Source organism: Wyeomyia smithii, chromosome 3 (genome assembly GCF_029784165.1).
Source record: "Wyeomyia smithii strain HCP4-BCI-WySm-NY-G18 chromosome 3, ASM2978416v1, whole genome shotgun sequence".
NCBI classification, from domain to species: Eukaryota; Metazoa; Arthropoda; class Insecta; order Diptera; family Culicidae; genus Wyeomyia; species Wyeomyia smithii.
Genome location: NC_073696.1, coordinates 34,235,246 through 34,255,947, shown reverse-complemented (window position 1 = coordinate 34,255,947; position 20,702 = coordinate 34,235,246). Strand labels below are relative to the sequence as shown.

General features: G+C 36.6%; 1 protein-coding gene across 1 annotated transcript; it reads right to left on the bottom strand.

Moving 5' to 3' along the window:
- Positions 1-2,095: 2,095 nt before the first annotated feature.
- Positions 2,096-20,369, bottom strand: LOC129731964 (tripartite motif-containing protein 45). Its single transcript, XM_055692395.1, has 7 exons — positions 19,720-20,369; positions 19,397-19,623; positions 18,256-18,476; positions 6,896-7,114; positions 6,224-6,761; positions 5,393-5,919; positions 2,096-5,328 (listed from the first exon to the last, which is right to left on the bottom strand). Exons 1-7 carry the CDS (start codon positions 20,352-20,354, stop codon positions 5,086-5,088), a joined length of 2,610 nt encoding a protein of 869 aa, XP_055548370.1. The 5' UTR covers positions 20,355-20,369; the 3' UTR covers positions 2,096-5,085.
- Between the last annotated feature and the right edge of the window lie 333 nt (positions 20,370-20,702).

Sequence of the window (20,702 nt, the reverse complement as noted above, 5' to 3'; positions counted from 1 at the left end):
ATCGGTGTTTGTGGCGAAGCGCACAGTTCTGACGTAACGATGTTTATTAGTTTTGTAAGACTTTATTTGGATGGTAAAATATTTGTTTAACCGATAATTTTGTGTCGGCGCGTTGCCGAGAGAAATTGTTGCACACCGATAATGATTGTGCATACCGTAAACTGGGGTGACTTTGATCACTTTTTTTTTCTATCTCAAATATTTTCAGAATATACTGAAAACAATATTATTCGATATTTTTAAAATAAGTACTGGCATGCATTGAAAAAGATTCAGTAACTACTTCAAAAGTTTAGCAACATTTTTGCTGTTTTTAAATAAGCTCTAAAAATTTACCCCTATCATCATTCCGGGGTGACTTTGATCACTTCATTATTTTGATGAATTTGGTGTAACACTTTGCTACTTTCACTAAATTGAATAGCCTCAAACGGCTTATACGAGTTTATAAATATGGAAAGCAATTTGGGGGCTATTCACATTCTACGTGAACAGTTTAAAATGCCGAATGTATAAGATTCATACAAATTTTTTAGAATATATATGAATCGTTATCCACTGAGAGAGAAGGTGGTCTAAAATCATCAAAAACTAGTCCACGAGGAAAATGACTTATGAAATTGGCCAAATTTGCATGTTACTTCACGTCTTGGGTTTTTGTTAGGAAGAAATATGTAATACGCTGTGGAGAATATTGGGACTCAACCTTTGAGGAAAAACTTGCAAAAATAACAATAAAATGAATTGTTGTAATATTTGTTCATCTTAAGAACTAATCTGGGAACAAAATAAAAAAAACTTTACGTATTGCAACTTGTTGTATTGAATCTGCTTGAACCGATTGTTTGTATGCAACAAAAATCGCCAAAAATACACTTTATTTTCAAAAAAAAAAAAAAAAAGTTTACGGTACTGCATTTTATCCTGCCTCTAGAATTATACGAAATTATAGCTGATAAGTGTAAGTTACAATAATTTTTGAACATTTTTTCAATGAAATTATTTTTTTTATTTTTTTTTTACAAATTTCTATTTACACAGCGACTTTTTACCCGTCAACATTCAAATTCATTGAGACAGACAGTGTATGCCAGTGTATGGGTAAGTGAAAACTAAGCGAACTGAAAAATATGATGCAGATGTACCGCATCATGAGAAAAGATAAACCGCATCCAATCGGAAATTTAATCGCCCTACAGGACGCTGATCCCCTGGTGACGCTATACGAACAACAACAACAACAACAATTATGAATTTTGACTAATGTCCATATTTGACTAATGTCCACGGTCCATACAATTTTTTCAAAATTTATATGGGCAGTTGTCCACGGAGGGGGAGGGGTCAAAATCGTTAAAAATCTGTCCACGTGGTATGTGGATGGCCCCTTATAAAATAACGAAAATTCTTTGTAGCAGCTTGCAGAAAGCATACGGGTTGGTTGATCTTTTAAAAGGTGAGACATCAGTCACTTTCGTAAAGTTGGATGGACTAAAGCAATGGGTCGCGCTTTCAAACCTTCTATTTAACATGGTCTTGGAAGGTGTAGTGCAAAAAAAAACTAACATGCTTTTTGGTTTTGCGGATGACATCGATATAATCGACATTAGCACTTACGTTCCTTAACCCTCCAGAGCCGAAAAAATGAAAACTCTCTCACCTGCTATTCCGCAAGATCAAAACCGAATTTGATCGAACCTTTTTCAAAAGATTCCAAATTTATCCTAGTTTTTGGGACAGTAGGGTACATTTCAAAATTTTCCGTTCCGGATTTATCGAGGAGAACCGTGGGGTAAGTACCCTTCCAGAGACACAGGCTAGATTGAAAACGGTAGCGAAACCTTGCTTGCGACATGTAAAACTTTGAGTTTTTGCAAAACAACACAGAATGGGTGGTAAGAGTCGTCCAAAGCGTTCGAAAACGTCGATTACTTTGAGCGTGGTAAAACAATCCATGAAAAATATTATTATACATTATTGTACCGATTGGACATGGCAGAGAAAATATGCTCGCGATATGAAAGGTACTGGAATCCCACTCTGCGTATTTGATTCAGTCCCGAGCGATTATTTCCTCTTGTCCCGGACTAGACGCGCATCACTTCGAAACTGGTTCAAAAATGCTGGAAGATTCTTTTTATTTATTTACATATAGTAACTTTAATATGTGTCATTGGCCATTGTAAGAGGAGTCTAGATGAAGACTGTATAAACAATTCAAAACAGTTTAGTTCAAAATTCTCGTTTTTCCGTTAGTAGGCCTAATAATTCACAGTATACATAGTAATCGAAAACATTAATGAAAATCTGAAAAAAAAATTGCTATTCCTTCTAAATTCAACTTAACAAAAAACTGAACTTTTTTCAGTATTCACATATTATTCACATAATTTTTAATTCTCTTCTCGTGGATGATTTTTCATATTTTTTACTTGTTAGCACAATAATTAACTCACATAAGTTGAAAAATATCAGTTTGCTAAGTCAAGCACATGTGCAAAGTTTCATTTAAATACTACAAGGTATACAGCCCTAGGGTTTTATGAAATGGTGACGTGGGACTAAACACTGTAATTAGGGGATTTTTTGTTACAAAATATACAGAGTCTGCTGCAGACAGAATCAATGTGTTTATTTTCAGCCTCCCCTGGAAATCAATTTTTGGAATATATTCAACAACACTCGAAGAAATATCATTCATATTTGGCGATATTATGCCTTTAGTATTTTTTTTTTGTGCAAAAAAATATGTATTTAACAAGGCACAAGCATATCGTGCTTGTTGAAGAAGCACCAAGAATTTCTCATAATGCGTCAAAGTCAGAATTATCTCTATATCCTCAAAAACCAAATCCAATAATGCTTATGTTATCATAATGAATGGTTTTGTCTTATTTAACTCTAACTAAATCAAATCTATAGCATGGATCTTACTTTCAAAATAATATGGAAGCCCTTACAAAGGTTCATCAATTGGAAAACATAAGAAAATATTTTGAACAAAATTCCTAACAAGTTCCAGCAAGAAATCGTAGAAATCCACAATTACATTTTTATTTTTTGCTTGACAATTTTTTCATTTGCCTGCAACTACATTCGCTGTATTACGAAGACAGGAAATATACGTTTACTATGGTAAAGCTTAGAATAATAATATATCATCTAACAATTTTGAAATATAAAAAGAGATTCTGTACGAATCTTACTAAATAAACTAAAAAATCACAAGCATTCGCAGGTTCTTACTCTTCTATAAATGTATATATTTAGGAATTTACTCTTTCGATACTATCCGGTCACGATTATTTAGTGAATATCGAAGATAAAATTAAATAAATATCCGTTGCAAAAATTTACAATTCTTGTTGAGTAATTCATGGCAATCATATTTATGAAATAAACTTTCAATCACCATCAACAGCAGCATTGTAGTTTTTCCTCAATTGCATACGAATAGAAATGTACGAACAAAAGTGTACCACTGCAATACGAATAGTACTGCTGCAGTACGAATAGAAGAGTACCAATGAAATCATAGACGACGAGAGCCCTGCGGTTCTATACTCCTCTGGTACTGTTGCTTTTACTGGCATGTTTTCTTTCAAGACATCAGTTTTTATTAGGTTCTACAGTACCTAACACGCAGGTTTAGAGATTGTTCAAGGATGGGTATTGTTTCAAACTTTTACCTTCGAGACATCATATTAGTCTAAGCTCATGGAAGCAAAAATAAATTGACCTATTGGGACGGGGAGACTCCGTTAATTTTTATTTCGAAATTGATACAGGGAATATCACAGGGAACGGATGGTGTCCATTCACGTCGTCTGTGCTAGGAATGCTCGCAGGTAATTGGTTCATTATTCGCGTAAATTTGTTATTGAAATTATTATCAATTTTACCGCTTAGCAATGAAATTAGAGAGATAATAAACACATTACAAAATTGTTATACATTTTATCTATCCAACAACATATTGGTTATTGTTATCCATCATGTGGTTATGCTGTTATTAGCGTTTGAAATCTGACGCAACATTTGCCCGTTTCATTTCCAATTTTTCAGAATGCATCCCAGTATAGTAAACAAAGACGTGTCCCACGTCAAAAAAATAATAGTTTTCCGATGATAGGTCATTTGGTATAAAAAGCTCTAATCCAGCCTCATCTAATCTCATCACAAAACAATAGCTTTTAAACTCATTCCTAAAATTCTAAACGCAACACCAGGCTTTTCCAACAGCAAACACTATAGCAATCGACTTAGCTTTTTGCTCCACCAATGTGAATAAAATGGAACTAAAATAATCTGAATCCTAGAGAATACACGCAGACTTGCAACAGAATTGATTTCTCTGAATTAACAAACACAATCCATTACCGGCAGTCTAGTGCCAGGATGAAACTTACCCTGGAAGGAGACAATCTCTGTATAATTTATTGTATTGTTTTGTTAACATCTCGTGTGTGGCCTGTCAGCACCTATGTTTTTCGCCCTAGGGGATCTGGATTATCTGGGCTTCATCATCGCCATAGAGGAGGCCATAATTCGATTGCAAGAACCGCACACGTGCAGTGGCACCACCGGAATGTTATAAAGCTGCACGAAATGACTAGGTTTAGCACGTTCATTTGCCTTGTTCACGTTGGCCTACGATACAGCTAAGAGGAGATATCGGGTAAGAGCAACAACGTGCAAAACGCAAAAGACAAACACAACATACAGAGGCGATCGTTTTACCTGATCGGCTCTACGCATTAAACAATATTTCTTGCCAACCTACGCTCTTAATTTTCTTTAAGGCGATCTTCCTACCATGAATCGCTGAGAATCTTCAAGATGCGGCAGTTCACTATGAACAAAAGGCAAATTTCAAAATGATAATAAAGCATTAATTTCAATCGGATGCTACCGGAACTGTGTTAATTGTGTATCGAAGTCGAATATTGTGTAGAGTGCAAATGTTATTCTGGGGTGACTATATTATCTGAATTATTGAAACACTGTGAATTACTCGATACTTTGCTTTTCATATGAATTTCTTCATTACTGAAAATAGGACTATAAACCTCGTTTAACCTTTTTTTACCGCCAGCTTTTACCCTGAGACACACAGTCGGAGCATTCTGCAAGACTGCCACAGCAAGACCAGTGTCGCTGACCGGGATGTCCTTCGTGACCGTGTCCGCAACCCCGGTAGCCTCCAGGCATGATGCTGCCGCATGCACAGGTGCTATGCTTCGACCCGTTACTCGAGCAGAACGAACAGCAGTGGTACACACCGGAGTGTGGCCGTAAGTTATGAATTCGCAACACATATGGGCAGTCCTGATGAAAGCGTAAACGCAAACGTTATAAACAACCAATTCCACCAAGCAGCAAACATTCTTACCTCAATAACTTTCCCATCAACGGATATCATCAGATTCATAACACCTGCACGGTCCGGCAGAAACGACAGCCTGTACGTCCCGTTTCTATTATCGACGACATGAAGCGAGACGACCCTCGTTTCCTCGTCCCTATAGCGGAGATCTGTTTGTATCATAATCCCGCCGTGATTCATCGTTTTACCCTCGTAATCCTTGGTGACAAGCGATAGTTCCACCTTTTTGTGTACTTTCAGACACGCCAGTTCGGCGCAATTCTCCAGCGTGCACTTTCTCGGGTCCGCTTTTTGTGTCGTTACCACACCGTACAGGGCAATCTGGTTCTGCAACTTGAAGCAGGGCGCCAGCTCATCCGGCAAAAACTCCAACGTGTCCGCCACTTTGAAGTCGAGTGTACGGTTCGATTTCAGACAATGCTCCAACCGATTGAGCAGAATGCTTACGAACACCAGATTTTCAATTTCGCTGCCCTCGCTGATGATTTCCTCCGCGAAGTCGATGGCCGCGCGGGCGTTTCGTGAGCGTTGCTCTGGAAATTGTGCAAAAAAAACAGAAACAGAATCTTGATTGTGAGGCAGAGCGCTTTTTTCCTAGATCATTCTGGCGAGTTGAATAAACTCCCACTGAAAATGAATAAACGAAATGAAGCTGCACATCAAAATATCAATGGCGATATATCTATTTAGCAATTTCATGCCACGTAAACGACGAGTATTCAAAATTTGACTTGAAAAAAAATTGTTTCGAGTAACATTATACCTAATTAAGTTTTACATTAGTAAAAATATGCTTTTCAAATTTTAGAGTTATTTGCCTTTCATTAGGCATCTTACCCAAATCACTCTGCTGTGCAATAATCATCTCCATCTTGGCCTCCCGTATATCGTCGATCTGCTTCAGCAGCGTCTTCCGGTGGTCCTCCAATGCTTCGATATACTCGTCAACGAACACCTCGACATCCCGCTGGACGGCTTCACACCGGCTGTTGATCCGTACCGACAAATCGTTGAGCCGACCGATGGCCTGCGAGGCGTAATCCTCCAGTGGTTTCGTTTGCTCGATTGCATTCCTCACAAATCTGCTGTAGATTTTGCACGCTTTCGAGGCAGACGTATGCTTATGATCCCAGTGAACGTGCGCCGTGCACTCGTTGCATATCACTTGGTGGCAAGTGGTGCAGAATAATTTTAATTGATGCTCCGGATGCACGGGGCACTTAATGGAGCGTGCCTCTGGATCAGAGCGACGGGATTTTTTCAGCAGCTCCCCAACCGAGCGGACGATGTGACTGGACGTGTTCCGCTGCCTCTGGTGAGTCTCACGGCAGAAGTTGCACAGCTTCAGCGAGCACGTCGTGCAGGATGATGTCGCCTGCATAATGATGAATGGGTGAAAGGTTATAAAAAAACTTTCCAAAAGCGGGATCATTACAATCTTTCGTAGGTACTCTAACAAACTTCGAAGGAAACATTTACGAAACTAGCGTGATAGACACCGACGCTTACCGTCACTTCACTGGTGCACAGCTCACAGAGAACGTTCGCTGGAGGATTCCCACAGGCCGACACCATGTCCTCAATTTTACGTGCCATTACGAAATGCGGTGGAAGGCGGGTCACGCCACCGAGGGGAATTTCGGTTGCCATGCCACAGGTTGGACACGGGATGTGCTTCTCTTGATTGCTGTATAATATTTTGGAAGCTTTGCCGGACTTTTCTTTGATCTGGAAGGGAAAATAAAAATCAAAATCAGTATGCATTCGAGGCAGTTCATCGCTCGTTAGATCATGATGGTTGGTGTTAATAATAAAATGTAGACTATAAAAGAAAACACGCTACACTCATAGTTTAGCAGTTGGGCAATTCCAGGTGACAAAGGGAAACAATTTAGATCGACCATTTTTGGTTTGATTGAAACTTTGCACAGATGTTTCTACTTATAGGCTGAAATCATTTTATGCTAACAGTTTAATTTTTTAATCACGATAACTTTTTCAAATATTATTGAGATTCAAACATTTTATTAAGTATAAGTAAATAGAAGTTATATCCTGCAAAAAATATATGCTGAAAAAAAACTTAAGTAAAAAATTTGAAAAAAAATGTAAAATAAGATTTTCAAAAAGTGACTTTTTTAAATTATTGTTTTATGAAAACAAGAGTAAAATATTAAATAATAATATTGAATAATTCACACAGTACAGTCTCGCAAAAATATCTGAAATCACTTTTATTTAGGTAAATAATCGAAACTATTTGAATCTAAATACACTCACTCCTATATCATACAATCTTACCATTAAAAATTTCGAAATTTCGCTTAATTTAGAACAAAAATAATAGTGGTTTATTTGGACGTAGAATTACGACGTACAGCAAATATTCTGGGATAGGGGTAGGAATTTAAAAATCGAAAACATCGAAAGCGTCAGTTCAAGATCGTTATTGCCAGTTTTCTGAAAACAACCAAACCACCTAATATTAGGCTGACTAGATTCTCTCGAGATAAAAACGAGACAAATGGGTTCGAAAAACGGGACACATGATAAAATTGATTTCTGAAAATTTTTACCATCCAAAGCATGCAAAAAATTATTCATTACTTTGATAAACTAACCCGATCCTGATGAGGTTGATTTTCGCAATGAGTTCTTGAAATTTGTCACATGATGATCGATATTTTGACTAACAATCATCATGGTCTCAACTTTCAAATGCAACTTTTTCGTCAGTTCACGATAGGGGATGTCCTTCCAGTGGTGCGGTGCTGTCAGGAAGGCACAAAACGTACTCAATGATATTTAAAAAATCCTGGCTGCTTGGAAACTTATTTTCCGTTTAGGAAAATTTCAATGCAAAGCTCTATTTAAGATTTTTCCAAGGAGTATCCGAAAACGGTACAAAATGACAAAAATACGGGATGGTTAAAAACAGTCGAAAAACCGGTACTGTCCCGTTCAATATAGGTTTCTCCGAAATCTTTCCGAAACCGGTGTTTAATTTTTCCATTTTTTCTTTTTTCAAATATTTTCAATCCATGTTTTATTTTCTTGTATTATGTGGATTTCTAGTAATACCTTGAGGTGTTGTTTTTTATAGTATCAGCCACACTTGAATGATGTTCATTAGCAGCAAATATTGATTTCTGTTTTGTTCCCTTTCTCATAGATATTCTACCAGAAAAAAATTGTACAGTTAAAAAATAGCATTATTCAATTTCTAATATGGGAACTAAAAATTTATAAATAATAAAGTAAAAATCACGATTGCGCATATCTTACGGCCACTCAACAGTTTTGGTATTATTTTGAATGATAATTGAAAAACCTCTGCTATTTAATAACATTTTTAACGCTATAAAATTTTCATATCTTTACATTCAAATCATTATTAATAAACATATTCTGTAAGTTTAGACCTTCATATTTAATACTCGCAATAACTTGTTGATAACCACGGTTAAGTGCTCATTTTTGTTTCATATTTTGTTTAAATTATTGAATAATGTCGCCAAACTTAAATAGAATTTGAATTCATTTTTGCGGCAAAAAATAACACTGACCAAATTTTTGCTTTTTTTAGTTTACTTTCGAAAACGTTATTTTTCCAAATTATTCAATTTTGAATAGTTCTTGATTTTAAAAATATTTCGTTTGTGAGATAAAAATCATTATTAATAATTCAACCAATCAGAGCTACAAGCAAAACCAAATGCCATCCAATAATAATATTATTATTATTTATTTATTAACATATGTAACGTAAGGCAAGGCCTTTCAACATGTTACGAAAAGATTTCTTATTGATTGGCTGTCTTTATTTTATATAGCTCCTAACTCAAAAAACTATTTATTTGTATGGGTACATGTATGGGCAATACGGGTACAATCGAAACCAGGCCAAAAACCGATCCCACACACCATTTTGAATTCCAAGAAGATTTCCAGTTTCTACCAAACAGCCTAAACTGGCCGGTATGGTAGCTTTCGATTTCCGAAAAATAGCCACAATGAAAAATATACACTAAATATGGATACTTCCGTACTCGGACTGATACGCAAAGGTCATAAATCGGTTTCGGATGCTATTTAGAAATCCAAGATGGTGACTTCCGGTTTATGGCTAAACAATGATAGTTGACTGAACTAAAATAAAATTTTGCAAAATTACAATTTTTTTAATATTTTTTAAATAGTATACATTTTTGGAAGAATTAAATATTATTAACAACTTTGCTTAAGACACTTTACCGATTAAACAATCAGTTTGAGCTCAAAAAATATTTTAGAAATTGTTTATTTTGGATTTTTTTTTTGTTTATCATTTTTTAAAATTCAGGGTAAGTTTTTTTCTTATGGAAATCAAAATGATTATCTGTAACTTTGCCGAAGATGTTACATCGATCAAACAAACGGAAAAACAGAACAATAATATACACTCTTAAAAAATTATTCATATTTTGAAACAAAAAAAAAGTTAAAAGAAAAACTAAAAATTAATTATTTAAAATGCTCATTTTTTAAAAATCTATTTTTTTCTATTTTTTTAAAACCACAAAAGATTACCTGAACAATGCAATCCGTCCGATCATGGAGAAATCAAGGAAAAAAGTAACAATTTTTTGAAACAAATATTTTTTTTTATTCTCGCTTATTTTCCGTCGGTCTAGTTCCGCCACTGTTGTGGCCAATCACCGACGCCCAGGGAGGCGACTCCACACCCAGAACCCTAACTCACGACCCGTTTATCCACGGACCGGCGCCAATGGCTTTACTTCCTCATGCGATGGAAGGCGTGATCCCAGAGATTTTTTGCCTCAGAAAATCTCCCGGTGTCGGCTAGGATTGAATCTAGACCAGTTGGGTTGGTTGTGAGTGGATCACGCCACCTCACAACCATCGACACCTATGTCGGCGGTGGGATTCGAACCCAGGCGTCGAGCGTGGTTGACGAAGACGTTACCAACCACACTAGGCCTCCGCTAGAAATAAATATTTTAGTAGTTTTTATAAAAAAAATATATTTCTAAAAAATGTGCTTTTTTGGATAATTATTTCAAATAATTATCCAAAAAAGCACATTTTTTTAAAATCTATTTTTATTAACTTTTCAAAACTAGATTCTAGTCAGTACTCAAATTATCAGTATTGACTGCTGGTTGCACTGTTTCAACGAGAGCAACCTTCTGAAAAACATTAGATTTTCCAATTTTTATTTAATTTGAGTAAGTTTTCAAGTTGTTATTGTCATTTAAAATTTAGGTCAAAATTGTTTTCAAATAGAAATAGTTAAATAGTTTTTAAAGCCATAAAAATATTGCATCGAATTTGATGAAATTTTCACAGCAGATGCATCCTAAGTTGTAATTTGCGAAAATTTTATTTTGAAGAAAAAAATATTTTTTCAATAGTAACTATTTAAACAATATGTTGAACATCTATGTTCTGGGGCACTGAAAAATCTGAAAAAAATCACAAGTATTTTTGACGAAATTTCGAAACTTCCCTGAAAATTTCGGGGTGGTGTTATTTGATATGGGCTTTCAAAATTGGTGCCGCAACGCATTTTTAAGCAAAAAGCTAGTGAGCAGTACTACTATTACAATCATAGTTTCAGTTATATGCAAAAATTCTGTAAGGTTTGTAAAACTAGTTTCATAGAAATGATTTTTAGTCGCAAAATAGTCAAAATATGCTTAGTCTGTTACCCAACTTAATGATGAAGACAGTATTCCTTATGCCCCTAACAACTCGCAAGCCTACCTGCACATTTTACTGAAAAAATAATGCAAAATTTAGTTAGGCGACAGCCGTACAGAACGCATCAGCGGGGTAAGATCGCCCGTGCTATTACTTTTAGTCATTATGGTGCACTTTTTGGTATGGGAACTGAAGAAAACTGTGTTTAGGAGCATTTCTCGCTTGAAAATGCGTTGCGGCACCAGCTTTGAAGGCCCATATCTTTTGATCAAAAAAAAACACCACCGCGAAATTTTCAGGGAAGTTTCGAAATTTCGCCAAAAATACTTGTGATTTTTTTCAGATTTTTTAGTGCCCCAGAACATAGATTTTCAACATATTGTTTTAAATAGTTTATATTGAAAAAAAAAATTTTTCTTCAAAATAAAATTTTCGTAAACTACAACTTAGGATGCATCTGCTGTGAAAATTTCATCAAATTCGATGCAATATTTTTAAAGCTATGTCTATTTAAAAACAATTTGGACCTGAAATGACAATAACAACTTGAAAACTTACTCAAATTTAATAAAAAATGGAAAATCAATACTTATTTGAAAAAAATAGATATCGCGATTTTTAGTTATCCGTTTCACGAATTCTGACCCATTATCAATACCAGTACAAAACATCATGACGATACTAACACCAGTTGAAAAACTATTTAAGTGTAGTAGTTTGGAGCTGGAAAAATGCTAAAGCATGATTTGTGTTATGCCCAACACGCAATCATTGTACTGGTTCCAAAATACATCAACAAACGCGCTAAAAACGCACAATTTTGTAGGAGTTTAACCCTTCAGTCACCACAGTGTCAGACTGCATGGCGGTTCAGAAAAATCTTGACATTCCATATAAGGTGACCGAAACAAATCGCCACATGTGGAGTAGGGTTCTGCACATCCATCAGGCATCATCTGTTTCTATACAGATGGGTCAAAAATACGATCCAACACTGGCTTGGTGTTAAGGAAACTATTCCAATGGGTGTATGGCCCACCAGTCTGCGTCTGCGTCTACTCGTCTGCGCCAAGATATGTATTAAACGTAATAACAGGCACGCGAAAATCGGCATCTTCTCGGACAACCTATAGCTGCACTATTGGCACTAAGGGCCGCCAAATGCGCGTCCAAATTAGTTTGGGAGTGCAGCGCAGCACTGCGAGAGCTATCCCGGCAGAAAGTTCTTCTGTACATTGTGGTATCGAGAGCAATGAAAAGGCTGACTACCTCGCGAAACAAGGATCAACGCAGCAATTCCGTCAAGCGCGAACTAAAATCATGGGAAACGCTAGAAACAGCTAACCGTTGGAACAAAACACAGGGTTGCAGACAATGATTTTGCGGATATTCTATGTTTTTTGAATGGATGTCAAATTAGCTAACTAGCCCCTCAGCTGGGATAAGTGGTCAGGGTGTGGGGTAAATTGACCATTTATATTTCGGAAGGACAATTCAGTTTTCCTTCCTTACTGCATTTGCGGCAGCCTGTAGCGTCTCAGCGGAGGTAAAACCGCATCCGGTTTTTTGTTTATTCATTTGCTTTCCAAAATCCCAAACCATGAGAAAAGTAACTCATAATTGCATAAAAAAAGTAGGAGGTTGTATCCAAGACAAGACCGCATAACTGACGTAGAACTACGCACACTATTAACAAATGCATTGTTGTTAGTGTTTCATTATCAAGTCATGAAGTCTACTATTGCTTGCTTTGTGCTTGAAGCGGGGAGAATTAGGTAAATAAACAAAGTAAATTCTTTGACTGCGACAGAATTTGATCGCTATGATCCAGCACTGAATGATTGTGTTATTGCCAAAAATTCTTAACCTTCAATTACTTGATTTGCCTTGAGAAAGGCAATTTGCTGTTCAAAATCTGTAAAAGCTGTTTTCGCATTCAGTAAATAAGACGGCCGCGACAGATTGTGTTCTCTTGGATTCAGCACAGAATGTGCTGTTGACAATGAAAAGCAAAACTTTATTGCGGGAAGAAGGCCGAAGCCCTTAACTGGTAAATCGAGACATTTGGTGCTACCTCGCTGCTGCTTAGATATGTGATGTGATTTATTTACTGGCGAAACCCGCTGCTGCTACTTCCGCAATTCACTACGCTGCGGCTAACTAGTTATACTATTCTGTCGACCTTTTTATGGAAAGGCAGCAAGCGACCAATCAGAGGACGAAATTTTCGTTTCAACAAGGTTTGACAATTTTCAATAGTACAATAGTTCGCATAATCAATCAACACTTTTCTACATTTGGGTGGATGTGTGTATAATTTTCCAATCAATTGCTGCAAGAATGAAGGAAATCGGTTGAAAACAAACCGATTTATAAACATTTAAAAAGGGACAATTTTCGTCCCCTTTTCGTTAATAGTTTTCCTATTTACATCCCTATGTGGTAGGCTAAAGAAAAACGTAGTTCTGCGTCAAAAATCGTGTTACTATTTCATACCTGACGAGAAGTATACGTTGAAATCTTTCTAATAGTTTGGTTGGGAACTAAATCAAAGACACTTTCCTTTCTAAAATCAAAGACAATACGGATTAAATTGAGAACCGGAGCCAAATTCTAGATTCGCATCTGCACAAGCACAAAACTATAGCTACATTAGTTTTTTTGTTGAAAACTTGCTTTCGCCGAAATTTTCATCAGGTAGAAGGCATTTGTCGATGCATTAGTGTACGTCATAGTTATTTCAGATCAATGACTCAGCATTTGTAGAGTGCAATAAAATATTCATCAAAATGACAATGCAATGGAAATAACTTTTACCAAATAGTTTAATCGTTTTAAAATAAATGGTTTTGCTAAACAATAAAAAATGCTGTTTTCGCTTGGATTAAGTTTGCACCACGAAAGTACTGTTCCTGAAATTGCATTTGCTTGGTTACTTGAATTCATTTATGATGTGCATATGACCAACCAGCCCCGCTAGTATGTGACCCACTAGCCTCTCATGTATTAAATATGAAAATTATTTAAAATATATGAAAATAAAATTTTGGCGAAAGTTTTCTTTACACAACTAACTAACTAAACTAACTAAAATGACTCTCATAATACGTTGAGCCATGTCCATTTCCATTTGGCTAGCTTTGTTTAGACAAAAAGTTTCAACTTGAAAACCGAGTAGAATTGATGGCCAATTTGGCACCAACCTGTATTTATTATACGTCCTAATTAAAACTGTACTTCATTTTGTCATTTAGTTTCTCTGGTTATCTAGTACGTATCACCCATGTAACATGATTTTTTGATACGTAGATTCGAAGATATTCAAATTAACCAACTAGCCCCGCTCTACCCTAATTTAAGATAAAATTATATATATTATAAAATTATATATGTTATATAATAATTATATATGGGTCATTCCATACGAAGTGTACATGCCACTTGGACACGACCATCACGGATTTGGCTCAAAGCTGGGGGAATTATTCATCTAGGTTCACTATGAAAAAATCCCAATTTTGGTGTCGATTGGAATACCCCCCGCTCTGTGGGACCACTCGCTTTGTGACAAAGTCAGGCAATTTTTGTTCAAAATTCCGTTTTTCTTTTTCTAACAATTCATAGATGTAAGACGTCCGCAAAATACTGATGGATGATTTTTGAAGAAAATAAACCAAGGAATCCAAAACAAATATAATTTTTGACTGGAAGTGTCGCCAGATAGATTATTTTTGTTTTTGAAAACTAAATTTACATTTTTCGGCAAATGCAGCTATTTTTATTTTAAATTTGATAATTTCATCGTATTCCTTGGAAAATTTCACGTAAGAAACAACTATCATCCCGAGGTAATATGGGCCAATCTCGAGCTATAGCATTTTTACGAAAATAGTTGTAAATTTCGTAATTAATTTATTTTATAGTTTATAACCGTAAGACACCCGAATAATAAGGATGAGTGAATTTTGAAGAAAATAAACCAAGGAATCCAGAAAAAATATTATTTTTGACCGGAAGTGTTGCCAGATAGATTATTTTTCTATTTTAAAAGTAAATTTGCATTTTTCGGCAAATGTAGCTGAGTTTATTTTAAATTTGAAGATTTTATCGTGTTTCTCGGAAAATATCACATAAGAAACACTTATCACCCCGTGGTAATATGAGCCAATCTCGAGATATAGCATTTTTACGAAAAACTAATTACGAAATTTAAAACCATTTTTGTAAAAATGCTATATCTCGAGATTGGCTCATATTACCACGGGGTGATAAGTGTTTCTTATGTGATATTTTCCGAGAAACACGATAAAATCTTCAAATTTAAAATAAACTCAGCTACATTTGCCGAAAAATGCAAATTTACTTTTAAAATAGAAAAATAATCTATCTGGCAACATTCCCGGTCAAAAATAATACTTTTTCTGGATTCCTTGGTCAACTTTCTCCAAAATTCATCTATCACTATTTTCCAGGTGTCTTACGTCTATAAATTGTAAAAAAAAATAATTACGAAGTTTACAACTTTTTTCGTAAAAATGTTATATCTCGAGATTGGCTCATATTACCTCGGAATGATAGTTGTTTCTTATGTGAAAATTTCCAAGGAACACGATGAAATTATCAAATTTAAAATAAAAATGGCTGCATTTGCCGAAAAATGTAAATTTAGTTTTCAAATACAAAAACAATTTATCTGGCAACACTTCCAGTCAAAACTTATATTTTTTCTGAATTCCTTGGTTTATTTTCTTCAAAAATCATCTATCAGTATTTTGCGGACGTCCTACATCTATGAATTGTAAGAAAAAGAAAAACGGAATTTTGAACAAAAATTGTCTTTTCACAAAGAGGGGGGTCCCACAGAGTATTCCAATCGACACCAAAATTGGGATTTTTTATAGTGAACCAAGATGAATTATTCCCCCAGCTTTGAGCCAAATCCGTGATGGTCGTGTCCAAGTTTATTCTTTTCCGTGGTCACTTCGTATGGAATGACCCATATATTATATTATTATAGTGATAACATCAAAGGTTTCCTTCAAATTAGCTTTGAGATGTCACTGGTTCTTATCGCTATTGATTGCAATGAACTTTGAAGTTTTGTTTCATGGAACCTAAACCGGGTACCTGCAAAACGTTGCGGACAATATTCGGTGAAGAACAAACCGAAAGCGGAGAGGGGCGCAGGCGTATGAATCACGAGCTGCAGGCACTGCTTGGAGAGATTCCATTTGTGCACCTGCCGAAGGTCGGTAGGCTGCGATGGGCCGGACATGTCGTGAGGATGCCGGACGACACCAGAAAAAGAGGGGCTCAACGTGCTAGGTGGCTTGACCAGGCTTAAGCGGATCAGAGGGTGTCGGGAAATTGATGACGAGTAGCCCAGGACCGCGAAAAGTGGAATAAAATTCCTGATACCGCACGACCTGCCAAGGCACTAGGTTGCTGAAGTAAGTAAATAAGTAGAAGGTTTGATATTAACTAAAAACAATTGAAAATTTTTAAAATTTTTAAAGAATTTTTAACGGTATTAAATATTTTTATGCACTTAAATTTTTATAGATTGACAATTTCTGTGAGTTCACCAAAACATTAATACATTAATACTTGAACCATCATATTCCATACTCACAATAACTTGTGAATAACTGCCCTTTAAAAAACATTTTCATTCATTGTTTGCATCTATTGTTCAAAATATTGAATTATTACCGAAATGCAATAAAATTTTGAATTTTTCTGAGACAAGCAATTACGACTAACCTCAACATCTTTTTAGTTTGCTTACAAATATATGATTTTCCTAATGATGAATTATTCAAATTCGAGAAGCAACTTCTGAAAAGTTATTAGTTTCAAAAAGTTTCTCTTGAGAGAATAAAATCATAATGGGTCAATTCTGCATGAAAACCAATAAATATCGCTTTTTCGCGGGGGATACATGCCGCGTAATGAGAAACCGCGTGTAAAAACGCGCAAATTCCGGAATCCAAGTAACAGAAAATTGCAGAATCCGGCTAAAAAAAATACCGCGTAAATTCCGGAATCCAAGTAACAGAAAATCAATGCCGCAATCAACGCCAAAATCAATAGCCGCGTAAAAAACAACCCGCGTAAAAAGCGACCCTAGTGTATTTTAGTAAAAATTCATTCAGAGATGAAAATGTTTTTCAACTCATTCAAAACTTTTGTTTCGATTTTATTCTCCCTGTCAGCGACACAATGTTTTGTCCAATTACACTCACTACTGAGAAGATCAGCGCAATCCGCCAGTTTTTCCTGGATATCTTGTATTTCGTGCATTTTATTGTAAGACTCTAATTTTTATATTTCGCTGATACAGGCTGATACAAATTTCGAATTCTTTTAATGTCCAAGGTTATCAACGTTAGCAGAGGGGATGGCAAAAAATAAATAATACCGAAACGAAAAAAAAATATCTTTGATCAAAGTTTGTGTGCAAGTTATGACGGTTGTAACTTGCACTCAAATAAATGTTGAAAAATAACACTTTATTATTATTTTTATTAATTTCGCTTGCCTTTCGACGACACTCTCGCTGTCACCTGACTTGTTTGTTGCTAAATTAAGCATTTATGCTGTCGGCAAACCAATGAAATGAAAAAAACGGTTTGAGCTTTTTTTTCTTCCCCTTCCAATACTCAAGATTTTCGAAGGGGGGGGGGGGTTGACATAAAATGAAAATAAAATTTGTAGCGGCCTTAGTTTAAGGTCGTTTTAAACAAGAATTTAGATTTGAAGCGGTTGCTGTAAATTTTAGTTATAGCCATTTTCGCATTTTTTTTCTCTAACACAGTAAAAAAATCGTGTCACGTAAAATGTCTTCTCATTCAAATTTCAGTTGCTTCTGACATAAACTACGATTTTGGTTGAAAATTATGTGCAATATCATTTAAATTTGCATGGAATTTAATGGAATTTTCTATCATAAGCAATTCTTTATATGCGATTCGACGTAAAGACTCAATGAAAAAATCAATAAACGAAAATCAAAAGAGTATCGAAGATGTATCTATTTCAATTAATGCACAGAAGCAACTTCAATTCTACCAAATCAAACTTTTCGTAAAGCGCAACACATTTAAGTTGATGCAACGAAAGTAATATACAGTTACACGAAATAACTTTAAGGCATAGTTACTCACCTTTTCTTTCGACGGTGATTTTAAACAGTTCTTCTCCTTGAAACTTTGAAAGGAAGCTCTAATCTGATCGAAACGTGACTCTGCGCTGAACGCTTCACGATTAGCTGCTGCTGATGCTGCTGCTGTTGCTGGTGTTGCACTGCTGGCAGAGTGCGGAGGCTCATGATGTGCTTTAGATGCCGGTTGTGGAAACTTTTCACTTTGTCCTTTCTCATCGCTTGCTAAACAGTACAGTGTAAGTCAGGTAAAGTAAGCCACGAATTCTACCAATGGAACTCTCAAATGGAGCTCTAAGAAACCATACCAAACTTTACAAGTACGAGATGTTGCGGCATTTATCAAACTTTATTCACTAGCAAAAAGAACACAAACATAGGAGCAAAAAAAAGAAAATAAATCAACAGTATTAGTGCACTGATATTGCTAAACCGTAGTGAGTCACAATTGTGGTAAGTGAATTGCAATTCAGTGCCCGTACCCATTTGCAGGTGGTAACCCCACTGCAATGGTACAGTTTCCACGGGAAGCCAATGAAAATCAACGCTAGTCGCTGGAAAGCACGTGTCTTACATGCCGAGTCATAAATCTGCGCATATCGAATAAGCGCCTATACCGCCACCATTCGTTGGGAACATGTGCGATGTAACGATTGAGTTACGTAATGTACAGTTTAGACTATTGTGGAATGGCACAACTTTTCCACTCCGATGGAACGGCTCGTAGGAAAACGCCGGGTAGACTTGATTGGTTCCAGCTGCAGCACACGCTAAGTGATTCCGTTCAACATATAAATTGATGGTCGCGATATGGTTGGTAACGGATGCTTCTCGTTTTCTGTTTGTATTGCTTTCGATGGAGGGATGAAATTGTGCTCCAAAAACTAGCTGAAGCGTGGAATGCCAGCAGCGAAACAAAACCTAGGTGGTGAATTTCGATTTCAGAACATGACCTTTTACCTAATCGACAACGGCTGCGTAACCACAGGGCAATTGTAGGGGTAACACTAAACCCTACTTGAACATTCGATAAATAACTAATATTCCTAAATTTCTCCAACGTATTGCAAGCAATGAACAATCAACAAACAATACCTGCGAGACTAGCGATAAACGGAAACACGATTCATCAATATATGCCGTACATGAGAACGCCGTTGCCTCCGAGTCCAATTCTAAGTGGCAACTCTCGGTTATGCGGCGCCAGAATAGATTGCTTCCGGATTGGCTGCTGGTCTCCAGCTCAATCAGACATCGCTTGCAGAAGGAATGCAAACAGTCGAGCACCCGTGGCTCGTTGCAAAGCTTCTTGCAAATACCGCACAAATACTTGACCGGCAGAAAATCTGTCGGGAATACGTCGTAAACGGTACTGTAACAGTGGAAGAAAAAAAACAGTAATCCAACGTTATTGGTCTCTGGAAAGGTGTGGAAAAAAATAAACCCAAAATAGAAAAAAAAAACCTACAGAATTTCATCAAATTTGAGTTGTTTGTCCTGAACAGTACTGGCATCAACGGAATTTTGTTCTGCACTGAGCATTGGCATGAGAATTTTCTTCGGCACCTCAAATAGCCCTGTTGCCCGTGGAATTGGCTTCGGCGGTTCCATCACATATTGCTTCTCCAGCTCGATTTGATTGCCACGGAGCGAATTTCTGCGTAAGCTAGATTTCCTCACAATGCTCTTGTCTTCTGAGAAGACACCACCGGACGGATTGATTTTTTGCGCATCGCTTCCTCCGCCACAACCTGTCACATTCCCGAGCTGCTCCGGCGTCAAATTAAAAGTCAATTTTCCATTATTCTTGGCAAGGCTTTCCTCGACGTCGGATTTGTCGAAGCTCTCCTGCACTTTTTCATTCTTGAGAATCACCACCGCTTCCACGTGTTCCTCCCGCAGCCTCACGTAACGGTCCATCTCACGGCACTCGGTAGGATTTTCCAAATCACTATCCTCCGCCGAATCACTCTGTCTGGGCACGTCCGGCGCTGTTTTCACTTTTTGTCGAACGTCGCTGCCCACGTTTGATATTGGATCTATTTTGCTTGGAAATTCCTCCATCGTCCATGCTGGAGTCGCGCCCGTAACAATACTGGACATCCTTTGCGCTGTTCGCTTTCCTTTCATATTGCGCTGCAGTACCTACAAGGCATAATTGAATTAACAACGCTCCGAGGTGGACCGTGGGCAGTGGGACCAAATTACAATTACTACTCTCTTTGTTTTCACTCAAGTTGGACAACGCTCAATGCAAGTAAAAGTGTGACAGAGCGGAACTTTAATGGGCAGTTATATGCTGGAAAATGCACTACACTTGGAGCCAAGCAATAACGGTAACGATCAAATACGAGACAAATTTGCATTTTTACGTACTTAGTATTCTATATGTTTTCCATTCAAATATTCTGTCAGTTTTGTCGTTTTGAAGTTTTGCTATCAAAGATGAAA

What these genes read in the sequence shown, in the direction of transcription:
- LOC129731964 (XM_055692395.1), bottom strand. Translation starts at nt 20,354, where the DNA reads ATGTCCAGTATTGTTACGGGCGCGACTCCAGCATGGACGATGGAGGAA. An exon ending in CTCAAATTTGATGAAATTCT is followed by an intron (nt 19,624 to 19,719) that starts GTAGGTTTTTTT and finishes CCACTGTTACAG; the next exon opens with TACCGTTTACGACGTATTCC. An exon ending in AATCACCGTCGAAAGAAAAG is followed by an intron (nt 7,115 to 18,255) that starts GTGAGTAACTAT and finishes TTTCCCTTCCAG; the next exon opens with ATCAAAGAAAAGTCCGGCAA.